Source organism: Rhinatrema bivittatum, chromosome 2 (genome assembly GCF_901001135.1).
Source record: "Rhinatrema bivittatum chromosome 2, aRhiBiv1.1, whole genome shotgun sequence".
NCBI classification, from domain to species: domain Eukaryota; kingdom Metazoa; phylum Chordata; class Amphibia; order Gymnophiona; family Rhinatrematidae; genus Rhinatrema; species Rhinatrema bivittatum.
This window is the reverse complement of record NC_042616.1, coordinates 194,630,934-194,646,338: the sequence shown is the minus strand read 5'-3', so window position 1 is coordinate 194,646,338 and position 15,405 is coordinate 194,630,934. Positions and strand designations below refer to the sequence as shown.

General features: G+C 40.8%; 1 protein-coding gene across 1 annotated transcript in view; it reads left to right on the top strand.

Moving 5' to 3' along the window:
* Positions 1-15,405, top strand: part of LOC115084307 (diacylglycerol kinase beta-like) — a 450,875-nt gene that overhangs the window by 317,789 nt on the left and 117,681 nt on the right. The window contains exon 5 of the mRNA XM_029589000.1: positions 12,663-12,779. Within this exon, the coding sequence (XP_029444860.1) occupies positions 12,663-12,779 (117 nt within the window). The remainder of the gene's footprint in view (positions 1-12,662; positions 12,780-15,405) is intronic.

The window sequence follows — 15,405 nt, the reverse complement described above, 5'->3', positions numbered from 1 at the left end:
AAGATTTCAATTTTGGAACAACGAATAGAATCTATGCAATCGATCTAGAATGAGTTGGTGCAATCAGATGTAATCCATGTTAAAAAGATGATATCTATGGAAAATGCTACCAGAGCTTTAAATTTAAGAGCTTTTGAATTTCCCCTGTATTAAATTTACAATGCCTCGTGATGTTTTTAAGAGGTCCTGCAGTTTCCAGAAGAATCTTTCCCTCCACTAGCCAGGATATACTTTATAGCTCCAGTAAAGAAGAAAGATGAACTTATTAATTTGATACAGGAAAATGGAGAAACAGGTGTTCATATAAGCAATTTATCAGAAGTATTACAATCTCCAGACACAGAGAATGTGGAATATCGTGGAACTCTGCTCATGACATTTATTTTTCCCTCCGACCGAGAGTCTGTTGAAATTATTTTTTTGCATCGTGGAAAATTGTTTCTTGGACAAAAAGTATGGTTGTTCTCTGCAAAATAGCTTTTCCTTAAAGATCTAATGACTCTCATGGACTCTATATGCCGCATAACACCTCTCCTACGACAGCCTTGAATGTTCTCCCCACAGTTAACCAATCGTTCTCTGATCATGTGCTAGTTTTATCCCTCCTACCTTGTCCCTGTCTTTTTACATTGTTTCTTGTTAGAACCCTTAGAACCCTGTTCAAATGATTACATTGTTTCTTGTTAGAACCCTGTTCAAATGTTCGATGTAATTCTAACTTTCATTCTCTGTAAACCGATGCGATATGTACCTTACATGAACGTCGGTACAGAAAAGCTTTTAAATAAATAAATATAGCGGGATTACTCAACAAAGTCATAAGAATTTTCTTTAAATGGGCTCAGAAGCAAGTCAGTTAGGAGTTAATATGATTATGCGTTATCCATGTAAATGCATCTTAAAATTTCGAAATAACAGATGTGTTCTACGAGCCTTCACAATTATGTTTTTTTCTAGATTCACCCTTGCCACAAAATGTTAGCTAAAAAGGTCAGTTGAAGTATATTGAAATAGTTGACCTGATACCTCTCTCTGTTCCTTAAATTTATGCAGGAAATATTGTGAAGCCTCTCCTCCCATGATTTCATGGTAAAAAGAAGTGATGGGGTTATGAGTAAAGAAAGTATTTTCTTTTGCTATGTTTTGGAAATGTACCTTTATATGTATTCAGATTTCTTTTCTTTTGGAAATGTATTTCCTCTAAGTATTTAGACCCCTGTCACTTTGTATTTCATTGATATATGTATTGCTATCTATATTCTTTAAATTCAATAAAAAAAAATGAAAAAAAATGTTTTGGGGGGTTAGAGTAGGGCTGGGGGGGGGGGGAAGGTTAGGGGAATGGGTGGGAAACTTAGATTAGGGGGGATGGAAGTTCCCTCACAGGCCGCTCCAATTTCAGAGCGGCCTGGGAGGGAACGGGGGAAGGCAGCGCGGCTCTGCGTGCACAATTGTGCACCCCCTTGCGTGTTCCGACCCCCGATTTTATAACATGGGCACGCATGTTGTAAAATCGGGCATACATGTGTGCGCGCCGGGTAGCACGCACACATGTACGCCCGCACACGAGTTTTAAAATCTACCCCTAAGTGTTTCTCCATAGACGCACAATGGTAGACAACTATTATTACAGTAGTATCAAACTGCAATCCTTTTGAATCACAAGCTAGTGTAAGTTTCTAGATTTACCTATGAGATATACCCATATACACTAATTGCAAATAAATGTTTATTAGGGATTTCTGAAACCCAGAATGACTTTTAGCATGCAAGGATTTTAGTTTGACATGCCTGCCTTAGTACATCTAGTCCTAGATTACATGTAAATTATATGTAACATATATGTCACATGATGACTGTTTTTCCTCCAAGTGTAATGACAAACATGATAAAATTATTTTCTGTATGGCCCTGTTGGGTGAGACTCACTTCCTGCTCGCAGATGGCCTCTGGGGGCCCTAGTGACTATCTGATTAGTCCTCCCAGCTCTATGGCCCACATTTTAGTTTAGTTTATTACTTTAGCATTCTGCAATTCCTTAATCAGATATCTAAGCAGTGTACAAATTTATAATACATGAATAGATACAGTAAAATATAAGCTAAACATATAGGGGTAAATTTTAAGACCTGCGCACAGGCGTACATGTGCGCATGCTACCCAGCGCACACACATGTCTGCCCAATTGTATAACTTGCGCAGGCGTTTGCAAGTTATAAAATTGGGGGTCGGCGCGCAAGGGGATGCACACTAGTGCATCTTGAGCGCACCAACGCCCGTGGACTTCCCCCATTCCTTCCCAGGCCTTTCCCCTAACCTTCCCCCCCCAGCCCTACTCTAACCCCCCCAAATTTTTATCAAACCTTTTATGCCTGCCTGGAGGCAGGCGCAGGTTGTGCGCGCTGGCACGCAAGCCATTTGCTGATGTGTCGTAGGCCTCTGACCCAGCCACACCCCACCCGCCAGACCGCCCCGCTCTGCGCCCTCCCCGCCCCTTTTAGCAAGCCCCGGGACTTACACGCATCCCGGGGCTTTATGCGCGCCACCGGTCCTTTTGAAAATAGGCCTGGCATGCGTAAGGCACTCTACGCGCGTAAATCCACTGGATTTACGTGCATAGAACTTTTAAAATCTGGCCCATAATAAAGCAATGACATAGTTGTTTAATAGATAATATGTAATTTTATGTAATTTATCAATATTTCAACAAATTCTGATTAAGTGTAATCAGCAGCAGCAGAAATTGGTTAAAACAAACAATAAAAGAATAAACAGTAATAGTCACTAAGAACCATGCCGTTTTCCCCTTTTGGAATTTAAAATAGTTTGTCTTCTCTCTCAACAGAATAGGAAGTTTATTCCATAATAATGGCACCATTTAAAAAGATTGCTGTCACGAGTCTACTAGTAATAGGCAAAGGGAAATCAAGAAGATCTAGGTTAGATGGTTGCAAAACATGAGTAGGCTTATAGGGAAGAAAGATGTCCAAGAAAAATTAGAGATAAATGTAGGCATTTAAAAACAGTTTAAGAATTTTGGATGGAATTCTAAATATAACTAGAGCCAGAGAAGATCCATTAGAAGTAGGCTGACATGATCCTATTTTGTTTTGCTCCAAATAATAACTTGGCAGCAGTGTTCTGAACCAACTGAATATGTTTAAGTACTCTTTTTGTATAACCCAAATAAAGAGCATTACAGTAATAAATGCAATTCAGAACCACAGAATGTAATTTTTTTCAAGATCTTTATCACCTAGAATTGATCTTATATAACACAGCGGATCAAAGAAGGACATGAGAACCAATGTAGAAATTTGATTTGGCATGAATAATTTTGAATCCCTTACTATACCCACTTCCTGCTGGTGGCCATCTTGTCTTGTCTGGCATACATATATTCCAGTCTTCCAGTCTGCAGGTTGCCAGATCTTGGTCTTACTTTACCTTCATATGTCCTCATTTTCCTTTCATAATCTTTACTACTTCAGTGTGTGTCTTGTGCTTGCAATCTTACTCGATCTGTGCCTTTGTGTGTCCTGATTCTCCTGTGAATATCCTCGCTACAACAGTGTATGTTGTGTGCTTCCTGCCTTTCTGCAGTAGTCCGATACTTCCTCAATTTGTGTCTTGTGTCTCCAGCTTTAGTCTTACATTACTGTAGTGTATGACCTCATGTTTCCTGTTTTTCCTGTTAAAGTCCTGCTGGCCACCAGCACTCGAGGGATCAACCCAGAGGAAAGTGCCTAATACAGGCAGAAGACAACTGTCTCTGCTCTTACTGAACCCATCAAACTCATCCTGCCTATGCATTGCTCACTTTAGGCTTCAGAGTCACATATGATTGTGGCAGCTCTTTGATCTAGATGTATGCCAGCCTTGGATAGCAGAGACCAAAAGGCACCTATGCATTTGAGCAAATAGGCATTTGTGAACATGTCTGTTGGCAGAGTGGATGGTGGTAATGGAGTTTCTATGGTGACTCTTCCTCCTACGCATTTTCAATATCTTTTTTTAGGTCCTGATGAATAATTTTCTTTTCAGAATATTCCCCAAATAATTTTATTAAAAAGGGTTGCTGTTCAACTTTAACCCTCTAGAAGCCAAAAAGAATATGGATGAATTGAGCCCTTTATGACCAAGTTTCCATATGCGGTGAAATGGATTATGCTGTAATCTACACATGCGGATGTCAGTGCTCTTAATATATATCTGTTACATTTTATTGCCATCCTCTTTTATTTCTGTCACATTTTAATTAACTCACTCTGACAAATTCTCAAATGTACATTGAGTATTGTGTCCTAATGAGGTTGCGCTTAAGGGATAGATTTTTCCTCAGTCTGGATAATATCCTAATTTCATGGTGATAAAAAAAATCTGTAATGGTACTTTCATTGTTCATTGGACACAATTAACAAGTACATGCAGATAATGAACCTTCATATATTCATCATAAGTTTGACTGATATTCAGTATAATCTTTATCAAATTCTACATTGTCTGCACAATTAAAGAACAACCAGTTTAGACACAATCATATATGTTGGTGTCTTTATTACAATTAAAAAAAAATATATATATATATATATATATATATAATCTAGAGAGAGAGAGAATGCCTGATATTCTAAGATTTCTCCATCAGTACAGGCACTCTTATAGTGGTGCATGTATGTATGTTTGAAATACTTGCTGATATGATTGACAAGTGATGTCTCTATGCATCGCTTTGCAGAGTAGTGCAATCTTCAGCCTAATGTATTGTTTGTTATCATAGCATGTCTAAATTTTTATAAAAGTATTACAGTCCCAAAAATGACAGTTTTCATAAAGTACAGTGTTAAGGTTTCTGAACTGTCTAGAATGGTCTGCATTTTAGCAAAATTATACTCAATACATGATTAGATACTAATCTAAATCCTGATAAGAAAGAAAGTTAACAGCACTGAATAAATAATTCAGTCAAAAAGGATATATTTTGATTATATATTCAACAGGCAGATTCAGTCATAAGTATAATTGTGTGAAAAAGCATGTGAATCCTTCATTCAGTAACTAGGTGGCACCTCCTTGAGCAGCAATATCTTAAACTAAATGTTTCATGTTCAATAACTGTTGATCAATCTCTCATACTACCCTTCAGGAATTTTGGCCCATTCCCCCATGCAAAGCTTTTTCAGCTCTGACATTTAAGGGCTTCCTTGCATGACCAGTTTGCTTCAGGTCTGGCCACAATATTTCAATAAGGCAGATTTCCCTAAACATTTTGGAATGAGGACCACAATTTATCTTTGAAGTTAGTTGGGGTGGGATTGGAGGAGGGGGGTCAGTGTTGGCAGAGTTTGTTATAAGAAACAAAACTTGCTATTTCATAAATTTACAAATCTATTTCTACTTGACACCTGCAGCTTCATTCAAAAAAAGATGGCAAGAAAATACAGAAAAACATCACAAATCATGTACATTTATACTTAATATTTGGAAAATATGGAGGTTCAGTGACAGCTAAGTTTCTACATGTTCTTTTAATCAGTGTGAATTGTGGGCTTGTTTTTGACTAGCAAGAAATTTAATGTTGATCTCTATGGTGGTCACCTACAGTTTCAATGACTAATGCAGATGTTTATCAGTGATTCTTGATCTAATCCAATACTTAAGTAATTTCAAATGTTTGGATAAGTCTCATATGGAAGGGCGACAAACAATTTAACTAGATTATTTGACTTGGACAAGTATTTCAGAGCATCACTGGCCTGTAATTTGACCAAATCAAGCTGATTAAGATAGGGCCTCATCTACATGACCTTCAATGGATTTTAAGAGAAGCAAATGCTTTCTTGTCAGTCTGCAACATTTCCAATATATCAGTAAACTTTATTTATTTATTTTTACTGGACATGGGACTCATGGTGCTTCAGTGGACATCTATTGAGAAGAAAGAAAATGAGTTAAGTTCACATCCTTCATGTGTTTTACAAGCAGCCTTAGCTAATCTTTGAATGTCTTTATATATGAATATGTGTCGAATATGAGTTTTCCCTTTCTTTGCAACTGTATATTAAGGGAGTTCAAACATTCTGTTATGTCATTCAAAAAGGCGATGAACCATTTCCATTCAAGAAGCAGTTCATAATAACTTTTCAAAACTCTGCCTTACTTGACCATTGAATTTCCATGTGGTACAGCACATTGTTATGAATGAGCGGTGTTTGGGTGGATCCTTGGGTACTGTGGCAGATGACCATGCACACGGGGAGGAGCCCTGTGAGGAGCCACAGTACTAGGCTAGACTCAGAATGCACAAACACAGTTAGTCTTTATTAAACAGCTTGAAGAGTGTCACCAGAGATGGCAGTAGTGAGGCAGTCTGGTAGTTAAAGTCTCAGGGGCCTCGGCAGATGGAGCCCCTCTCGCCCCGTTGGTATTGGGAGTTTCCGAAGCAGGTTTCCCAGCAAGGAAGTACTGTGGATGAGATAGACTGAGAGTTAGAGTACTCACTAGGTATTTGCTGTAGATAGGCAATTACACCAGGTTGTAGAAGAAAGTGCAGGCACCGAGGCAGGGAGAGCAGGCCCTTGAGGAGCAAGTACCTGTTCCCTGTAAGGCACCTGAAATTTATTTATTTATTTAAATAATTTATATACCGGAGGTTCCTGTATAATATACATATCACCCCGGTTCACAAAGAACAGTAACTATCGCTACAAATAGCGGTTTACATAGAACAGAATAAAAAAGAAGTTTTACATTGAACAAGAACTAAGTAAACAAGATTTTACATTGAAGTCAGCATGTGTAAATTTCTGAATGAAAAAAAAAATAAAGCAGAGGGCCCCCGAGGAGCAGGTACCCAGGTTAGCAGTTACCCCGAAGGGCAGAGAGAGAGAGAGCTTCCAGCGGCAGCACGGAAGCGGCAGAGTAACATAGACAGGAACGGAGTGTATCTGGAATCAAGTCCTTGCTAACTCAACGAGCTAGCAAAATAGAAGATGTTAACTACCCGGATGGCGTGACGACATTAAGGGTTCGCGCCAAGAGTTGTATAAAAACGTGGGTGATGCGTGCACCCTAGTAAGTACCTGGGAGGAGCATGGCGGGAGGCAGCACCATAGCCTTTCCGGGGACGCCGGAGAGGTCAGCTTGTAGACGCGGCGGTAGCCATCTTTCCTAGGTAAGCGGGAGGAGCCATGAATAAAGTGAGGCAAACGTGGCGAAGCTGTCGAGCACCAACGGACGCAACAAACATCTCCTTACAATCAAGATCAAGAAAGAAATTTCTGGAATTGTATATGATAAAAGCTGTTTGCTCAGATAAAATGTATATATAACACAACTACCTTCATGACAAAATCCCACTACACTACATTGCAGCATAATGCTTGCTGATGAATTATGCAGTGGATTTGTACTAGATGTGCGAGCCCACGTTCATCCATTTCTCTGTTTGTGGCCAATGAGTCCTTGGAGTGCCATCAGTTGTCACACTTGTTAATTTTGCCCAGTTTAAGTCCAAATTACCAATTATTTCACACAGTTGGGCAAAAATATCATTGCCTGTTGTCATACCCTTGAGGCTTTGGAGATCAGCAAGCTCCTCAGAGAGGTTAAAATGTGAGTCAACTCCACAAATAAAAATTTGAAGCTGTGCTGCATCACTTATATCATTACTTTAATCAAGGACAACTGAAAAAAAAAATTGGAATTGTTAGATTTTATTTTGCAGCTGGATAAATAAATGCTCTCTCATTTATTTGATTAGTCATATCATTGTTCTTGAAGAGAGGCTTACAGAACAGAGGGCATATCACTTCTCTGGGCATTCCTCTTCAACAACTTCAGGTTGCCTAACAAAGTCTCATTCTTAAAAGTGGACTATCAAGGCAGCAAAAGATTTTAAATGAGAAATCTGAGGCAAATCTGTCATCCTTTAATGCAGTTTTTATGGTGCTAAACTGATAACTGAATGAACAGATAACAGATTTGCCTCAGATTTCTGTTTAAAAATCTGTTGCTGCCTTGCTAGTTCACTTTTAAGTTCTGCAGTTTTGTCAGATCGCACCTTTCCTTGCAGAATATCATTTTTTTTTTTTTTTTGTGATGAGCCTCAAAGTGTTGGTAAACATTGTATTCCTTAAATAAAGACTCAGCCTCCTGACAAATGAGACAAACTTTTATTTAAACAGGTGCTGTAACTGACTCGGGGGGGGGGGGGGGGGGGTTTAGGAGCTCTGCTAGCCCAAGCAGTCCCCCTGCATGCCACGTTGCCTGCAATGAAGTTCCCCCGAGCTACATTGGGCACGGGGGAACGTCATGGTCAGAAATAGCTGCAGCACTTCTCTACACGTGGCTGCCATGACCACCACACTTTTTTTTTTTTGGCACAAAGGGGAATGGGGGAGGCTCCAATTGGCAGCAGCCAGGTTAGATGCCTGGCTGTGCTTCATTGGAGCCTGGATCGTGTGGGAAGAATGACCCAGTCCAGCGACAGACATGCTGTGCCAGAGCCCTAAAAGTCCTATGCAACCTTTTCCCAAAATGGAAGACACTCCTAGCTACATAGGAGAGACTGCAGCCAATGAGAAGAGCCAACCAGATGGGAACTCAAACCAGAAACAGGGGAGCTGTACAAAGAGTGCACTCGGTGGGTTGGAATGTCACAAGGCTAGCAAGACAAACATAAGGGAAGGTCATCATCATTGTGTCCCAATCCCTCCAATTTATTTATTTGTTTGTTCTTGAGAAAGTAGGTCAGGCATCAATGCAGCAAAGATCAATTGCCGGTCTATCCTGGGCAGGACAGGAACTTGTGCCAGGCTCAGAACTGGGAAAGCTAGCATCATACATTGGGAGAAACAGCGCCGCTTCACTCACCTGCACCATGGGGGCCTCCACTCAGGCTGTGGGCCATCGACAGATACGCCAACTGTGTGACATCCCATTCTGCAAGGCCATCGGAGACTGTAATAGAGTCCAAGCCAGAATCTGCCTGCCTCTATCCCCGGAAGCCTCATTGTTGCATGCACTAAAGTCATGCATCTGCCACCTCCAGGCCACATTGGAAGGCAAAGCACAGGGAAGATTTGGAGCTTCCTGAAGCCAGCAACTGCCCTCCTGCTAGCATCAAGCCAAAATACAGAGGCATGAAAAGGCCTAAACCTTCATCAGCGAGGTATACCACAAAAATTTGGTGGTGGAGGGAGATGGCTTAGGTTACAGCAGAGAATGAGGCAAATCACTCACCAAAAACAATGCTGCAAGAAGAGGATGGTGGGTGGGCCGGCCCACGTGTATATCATGTTTTGCTGTACCGCCCTTCAGCCCTTCCTGTCTACTCATACCCACATCCCTCGCCCCTTGCCTAAGGCCCTCCACTGTATCATTTCAGAGGCTGAGCAAAACCCCAGTTGTGGCTTCCCCACACCATATGGGAGATCAGTCAGCTCTTTTTTCCTACTGGTATTCGTCCTTGCCCAGTAGCTCTTTTTTCTGCCACAGCACCCTTTCCTAGCAGCAGTAGCATCCCCATTTTCATCCCTTCTCCTATCCCAAACAGGATGATATATACCCTGTTCCTACCTCCAGTGGCTCTGAGCAGGTTGCTGCCTGCAGTGGTGGGAAGAGTCTTCAAGGCTTCCCATAAGGATCCTGGCTGTGGCACTGAAGAGGTTCCAGAGCACAGATTAGGTTCCTAGCTGCCACTGCTGGTGGTGAAGAGGATCCTGAGGTTTTGGTTCTTGCAATGGCAATGCAGAAGCTCCCAAAATAATGACATGCCCAGAGGTGAAAAAGAAGGAAATGGCTCAGCAAGGCTGTATTTATTCTCCCCCACCTTCCTCTGATGCCTTTTTGTGATGTCACTGGTGAACGGGCCTGGGGGAGAAGAGGAAAGAGAAGAATTATCATCACTCGACAAAGCAAACAGCAAGAATCAGAGGTTTCCCTGAAATATACCCCAACATTGATGCCTTTTCATGATATCACTGATGAACTGGCTACCAGCTGGCTTGGATAATCAGGAAGCAGAAAGTTTCCCCAGATACAGGTACTATACAACAGATGGGGACTTGGTGGGTTGTTAAAATTATGTCCTCATGCTACAGTTTGGGGACCCCTGCAATAGGATTTAGGTTGGGACTTTGACATGGCCAATTCACAACATGAAATCTTCTTCAGCCATTGTGTAGTAGATTTATTTGACTGTTTAGGGTCATTGTCTTGCTGCATGTCTCTCAGCTTAAATTCAGCTCACAAATATATGGCCTCATGGCCTGACGTTCTCCTCTTGAATTGCCTGATATAAAACATAATTCATGGTTCCATCAGTGATGACAAGCTGTCCAGGCCCCAATGCTGCAAATCAGGTGCACAATCTGATACCTTCACCACCATGCTTAACAGTTGGGATGAGAATTTTACTTTTGAAAGCCATGTGTGTTATGTCCAAAAATTTCAATTTTTGCCTTATCTTTCCAGAGGACATTATTCCAGGTGCTCTTTGAACCTAAGGCAGGCAGCAATGCTCTCTTTAGAGAGCAGTGATTTCTTCCAAACTATCTTTCCCATGAACACCATTTCCATTCAGTTTTTCCTGATAGTTGATGCATAAAATCTCTCATCAGTCTTAGCAAAAGAGGCCTGCAGATCTTTAGATATTAGTCTGAAGTTCTTTGTGACTTTGTTAGATAATTTTCTGGTTTGCTCTTAGAGTGATTTTGGCAGAACAACCATTCCTGGATAGAGTCACTCTGGTCTTCAGCTTTTTCAATTTGTAGACTATCTGTCCAACAGTGGATGAATGGATGGATCCCCAAACGTTTAGAAATTGTCTTGTAATCCTGTCCATACAGTTAAGCATCAAATACTCTTTTTAATTGTTTTTTGTAGGTTCTCTGAAATTTCTTTCATTCATGGCGTGATGAGTTCCCACTAACTTTTATGGTGGAGACCAAGCTCAAAACCTTTTAGGCCTTTGTATAGGACAGAATGTCCATAATCAGTCATGCAGATTTACTTTGCAGGGTAGTATACTTTTTACCCAATTATTTAAGCAGTTGATTCTATTTAGCTGGTTAATTATACTAAGAAGGCTAGTGGTTCACATACTATTTCACACACATTGATTCTAAAGTAGACTTTTTATCCCCACTTTCTTATTGTGTTGCTAGAAACATGAATTGTTTAACTTATACCCTTTTTATTGCATAACCAAACACTGGTTTCAATTAAACAGGGGTATCATGGTAAGAATTGTAATTCTCATTATTATATTTGAGGCTCACAAACTTTTCTCCATAGTGAAGATATTTAGATGAGGGATTATGGGGGCGGTGGAAGTAGCTGGTGTAGAGGTTACCTGGCCCTGGTGTCTCAGAGCAGAGGGTATCTGGCTCAGGAGTTACAGTTGAGAGTCTTCAGTTCCTGGGTCAAGGGGTCTTTGGGGCCAGATTAGATGCTCTCTGGCTAGAGGTTCCCAGGTCAGAATCTTCTTCGGGAGTCTCAGGATAGGATAGAGACTCTTGGCTTGGGTTCCCTGACTTGAGATTCTGCTTTGGCTCAGGGGCCCCAACTCATGGGCCTGGATACAGGATCTGTGGTCTGGAGCAGCAGACGTGGGATGATTAGAAGGCCTGGGAGCCTGGACTCAGCACTGAACCTGAGGGGCAAAGAATTAGTGCTAGGGTGCCCATACTCGAGGGCTTGAGGCCTGAGGGTCCCAGGTCATTATACCTCAGAATCAAGGGTCCCTGATTTGGGGTTTCGCAGCCTGGACTCAGGGTTCTTAGACTCGTAGATCTCTCATTCAAGGTTCTAAAATTTACGGTGGCCTAGGGGACTGAACGTGTGGGGCGGGACACAGACTCAGGGGTCCCCATTTGTGGGTAGGTTATTATTTTAACTTCCATTTACTTCCATTATGTAAGTAAATGAAAGTTAAAACTTTACTGCGCTTCAAGTTCTGAAGCATTAAAATGATAGTTATCTAATGTTGAGTTTTTAACTCATTTCTCTGCATGGGGCAGTAACATCTAATGACTTTACTACCATTGTATTTGCCTGGTAGTTCGCTTTTCTTAGCACACTATTTTTTTTTTTTTGATACTGCTTTATCCCACTGTGTGATAAACCTTTATTAAAATGAAAGTGTGTGCTAAAACAGTAGTAAAAAACAGTGTGCTAAGGATAGTATATTATACTACTTTGGCCCCTAAGGTAGAAAATCATTAATATATTAAGCTTGATTCATTTTTTCCAGATAATTTTGTTTTTAGATGATGCCAATTAGTTGTGATGATGTCTTTTTAAATGTATATTCCAGCCATGGTTTAAATGTACAATAGTACTATAGTCTCAATTTGCCGTTCACAAGTATTAGTATCCATTAATTACTAAGCCTTAGAAATTTTTTTAGACATTTGACTCCAGTTTCTATAAGTACCATAGTGAAAATGCATTCTTTATCATTATTATTTATTTGATAAAAAGCTGGGAAATGATGGTAGTAAGTGACTTCCATTCTTGTGGCAGGAACTGCAACCTGGCAGATAGACAATAATACGCTGTTAGGTTATCTAATGCATTTTTAACACCATTATATGAAATTGTGTCATTTTAAAAATAGGTTTGCAGGCATGCTTTTAAAAAGCTTTTTGCTTTTACAGGAGAGACAGTCGACTATGAAAAAAGACAAGGGTTGTCCTCAACAAGTGAATAACCCAGGAGAACGAACCAAAATGCAAAGAGCAAACTCTGTCACTGTGGATGGACAAGGACTTCAGGTCTGAGATTTTTCTTTTATTTACTACAAATCTTAATTCATTGAATTAGAGAAGTATGGAGACATGTTTCATTTTCATCATAGTGCCTTTAATATATATATTAGAAAGTACAAAAACAAATATATATGTACAAAAAGTACTTTCCAAAATTGTCATTATAATTGTTAAGGTAAAGCTTGTTTCTCATTTAAACAGTTTTTGTTTTCATTATTGTTGTAACATACTTAGGTCTACTTGAAAGCAATTGTGCCATGATGACCAAGCATTGACAACAATTGTATTAGCATTAATGCCATAGGAGTGCATAGTCTGCAATTGATCTGTTTAACTTATCAATACTTATTTGTATACAGGGTCACATGATTATTCGTTTGTGATACATTTGTTAACATTAAGATGTTCATTTATTTTAATACTTTTGTGAATGATCAATAAAGATTCATGTTTTAATTAATACCACATTAACAATACTAGTGTTCTATAGTCCATTCCTTTTGAATGTTTTTCTGCTTGTTTATTGAGTACTTTATGGGCCAGATTTTAAGATTTACGCGCGGGCGTAGATTTGTGTGTGCAACCCGGCGCGCACAAATCTACGCCCAATTTTATAACATGCATGCGCAGCCGCGCACAAGTTATAAAATCTGGGGTTGGCGCACGCAAAGGGGTGCACACTTGTGCACCTTGCGTGCGCCGAGCCGCGCAGCCTTCCTCCGTTCCCTCCACCCCCCCACCTTCCCTTCCCTAACCCGCCCCCCAGCCCTACCTAACCCGCCCCTTACCTTTATCTGACAAGTTGCGCCTGCCTCCAAGCAGGCGTAGGTTACGCGTGCCGGCCAATGGCTGGCCCGCGATCCCGGGCACAGCGGCAAATGGCCGCTGTGCCTGGAGGCTCTGGCCCCACCCCGCCCCCGGACCGCCCTGTCACGCCCACTGCCCACCCCCTTTTTCAAGCCCCGGGACATATGCGCGTCCCAGGGCTTGTTCCCGTCGCCAGGCCAATGCAAAATAGGCTCGGCGTGCACAAGAGCGGATTCTCGGGGTTATGCGTGTAACTTACACGTGTAACCCTTTGAAAATCCGCCCCATATGATTACATACTACCTGGTCTTTGGTATCCATCTCTCTCTCTCTCTCTTTATATATATATCATGTTCGGTCTTACCTTTTTACAGTGCTGTTTGGTCGAACACGTTCTAAAAATTGTATAAAAATTATATATTGGTCCATACTGGGGTCCTATTACTAAGATGTGGCATGTGATAATGTGCTCAGGGTTGGGACTGGGGGGATGGGCGGGAGGAACGAGGAGGAACGAGGAGGGCAGCCACACCTAATGACAAGCCCAAGGGGATGTCATCAGCAGGGCTGCTTTCATTTATGGGCATGACAGAAGGCCCATTGCGTAATCGTACAGGACTCTACCAATGCCTTTTTATTTGGCCAGTGCCCTGAATCTCAGGCAGCAGAGTGCAACCCTCTGCTTCCTGCGCAGCTCCTCCCCTCCCAGTCATCGTGGAAGGAACATCCTGGGGGGTGGGGAGGGGGTGAGCCTGGAGCAGACAGAACACAGTGAAAAGCAAATAAGAGCCCTCTGTTCCTTAATCTTGTTCCTCCTCCAGTTCCTATGTGCAGGGAACAGGAAGTGAGATGCAAACTTGGAATGGATAGCAGAACAAAGAAAATTCAGTTTCTGTCTACATATTTCTATATTTAATTTGTGGTAACTTATCCTGTAGTTGGTGAGGGTCTGTGCCCCGTATGTGTGACTGAGGTGAAGTATTCTAGTGTATAAGTTCTGTGTAGAAATCTGTAGTAGTCTTGCTTGTTCTGTTTTCCCACTAGATTGTATATTGGTGTGGTAGGGCTTAGTAGAATATTTGCATTATTATATTTTAAAATAAGGCTGTTGCTGTTTGAGTTTTGGGAATGTATGCTGTTTTGATATGACAGGTTTGCTATATAGTTTCTGAATTACTTTTTTCAGGGTTTTGTACTGTTTCACAGAGTACCTCTTAATGGAAGCACTTCAATGAAGTGACAACATAATTCAGATTTTTTTCCTATGGTAAGTAGTAAGAGAGAACATTACAGTTCAGCCCAGCTAGACATTTCAAAGATTGCCTTCAACCAATGTAATATGAATTTCTTTTAATTGATAAATATTGATATATATTGATATTGATTTTTTTTGCATTCTATTTCCAAAAATCAAAGATAGCACATATAGAGATTGACATGATTTCTAAAACATATTTATATTATGTAGATGTAATCAAAACATAATTTAGTATTTAAAGATATGGAGGCCAAAATTCAAAAACCCAGAAAACAGATAATTTATTCAGCTAAAGTTAGCCAAATATAAGAACATAAGAACTTAAGAAATTGTCATGCTGGGTCAGACCAAGGGTCCATCAAGCCCAGCATCCTGTTTCCAACAGAGGCCAAAACCAGGCCACAAGAACCTGGCAATTACCCAAACACTAAGAAGAACCCATGCTACTGATGCAATTAATAGCAGTGGCTATTCCCTAAGTATAATTGATTAATGGCCATTAATGGACTTCTCCTCCAAGAATTTATCCAAACCTTTTTTGAACCCAGCTACACTAACTGCACTAAC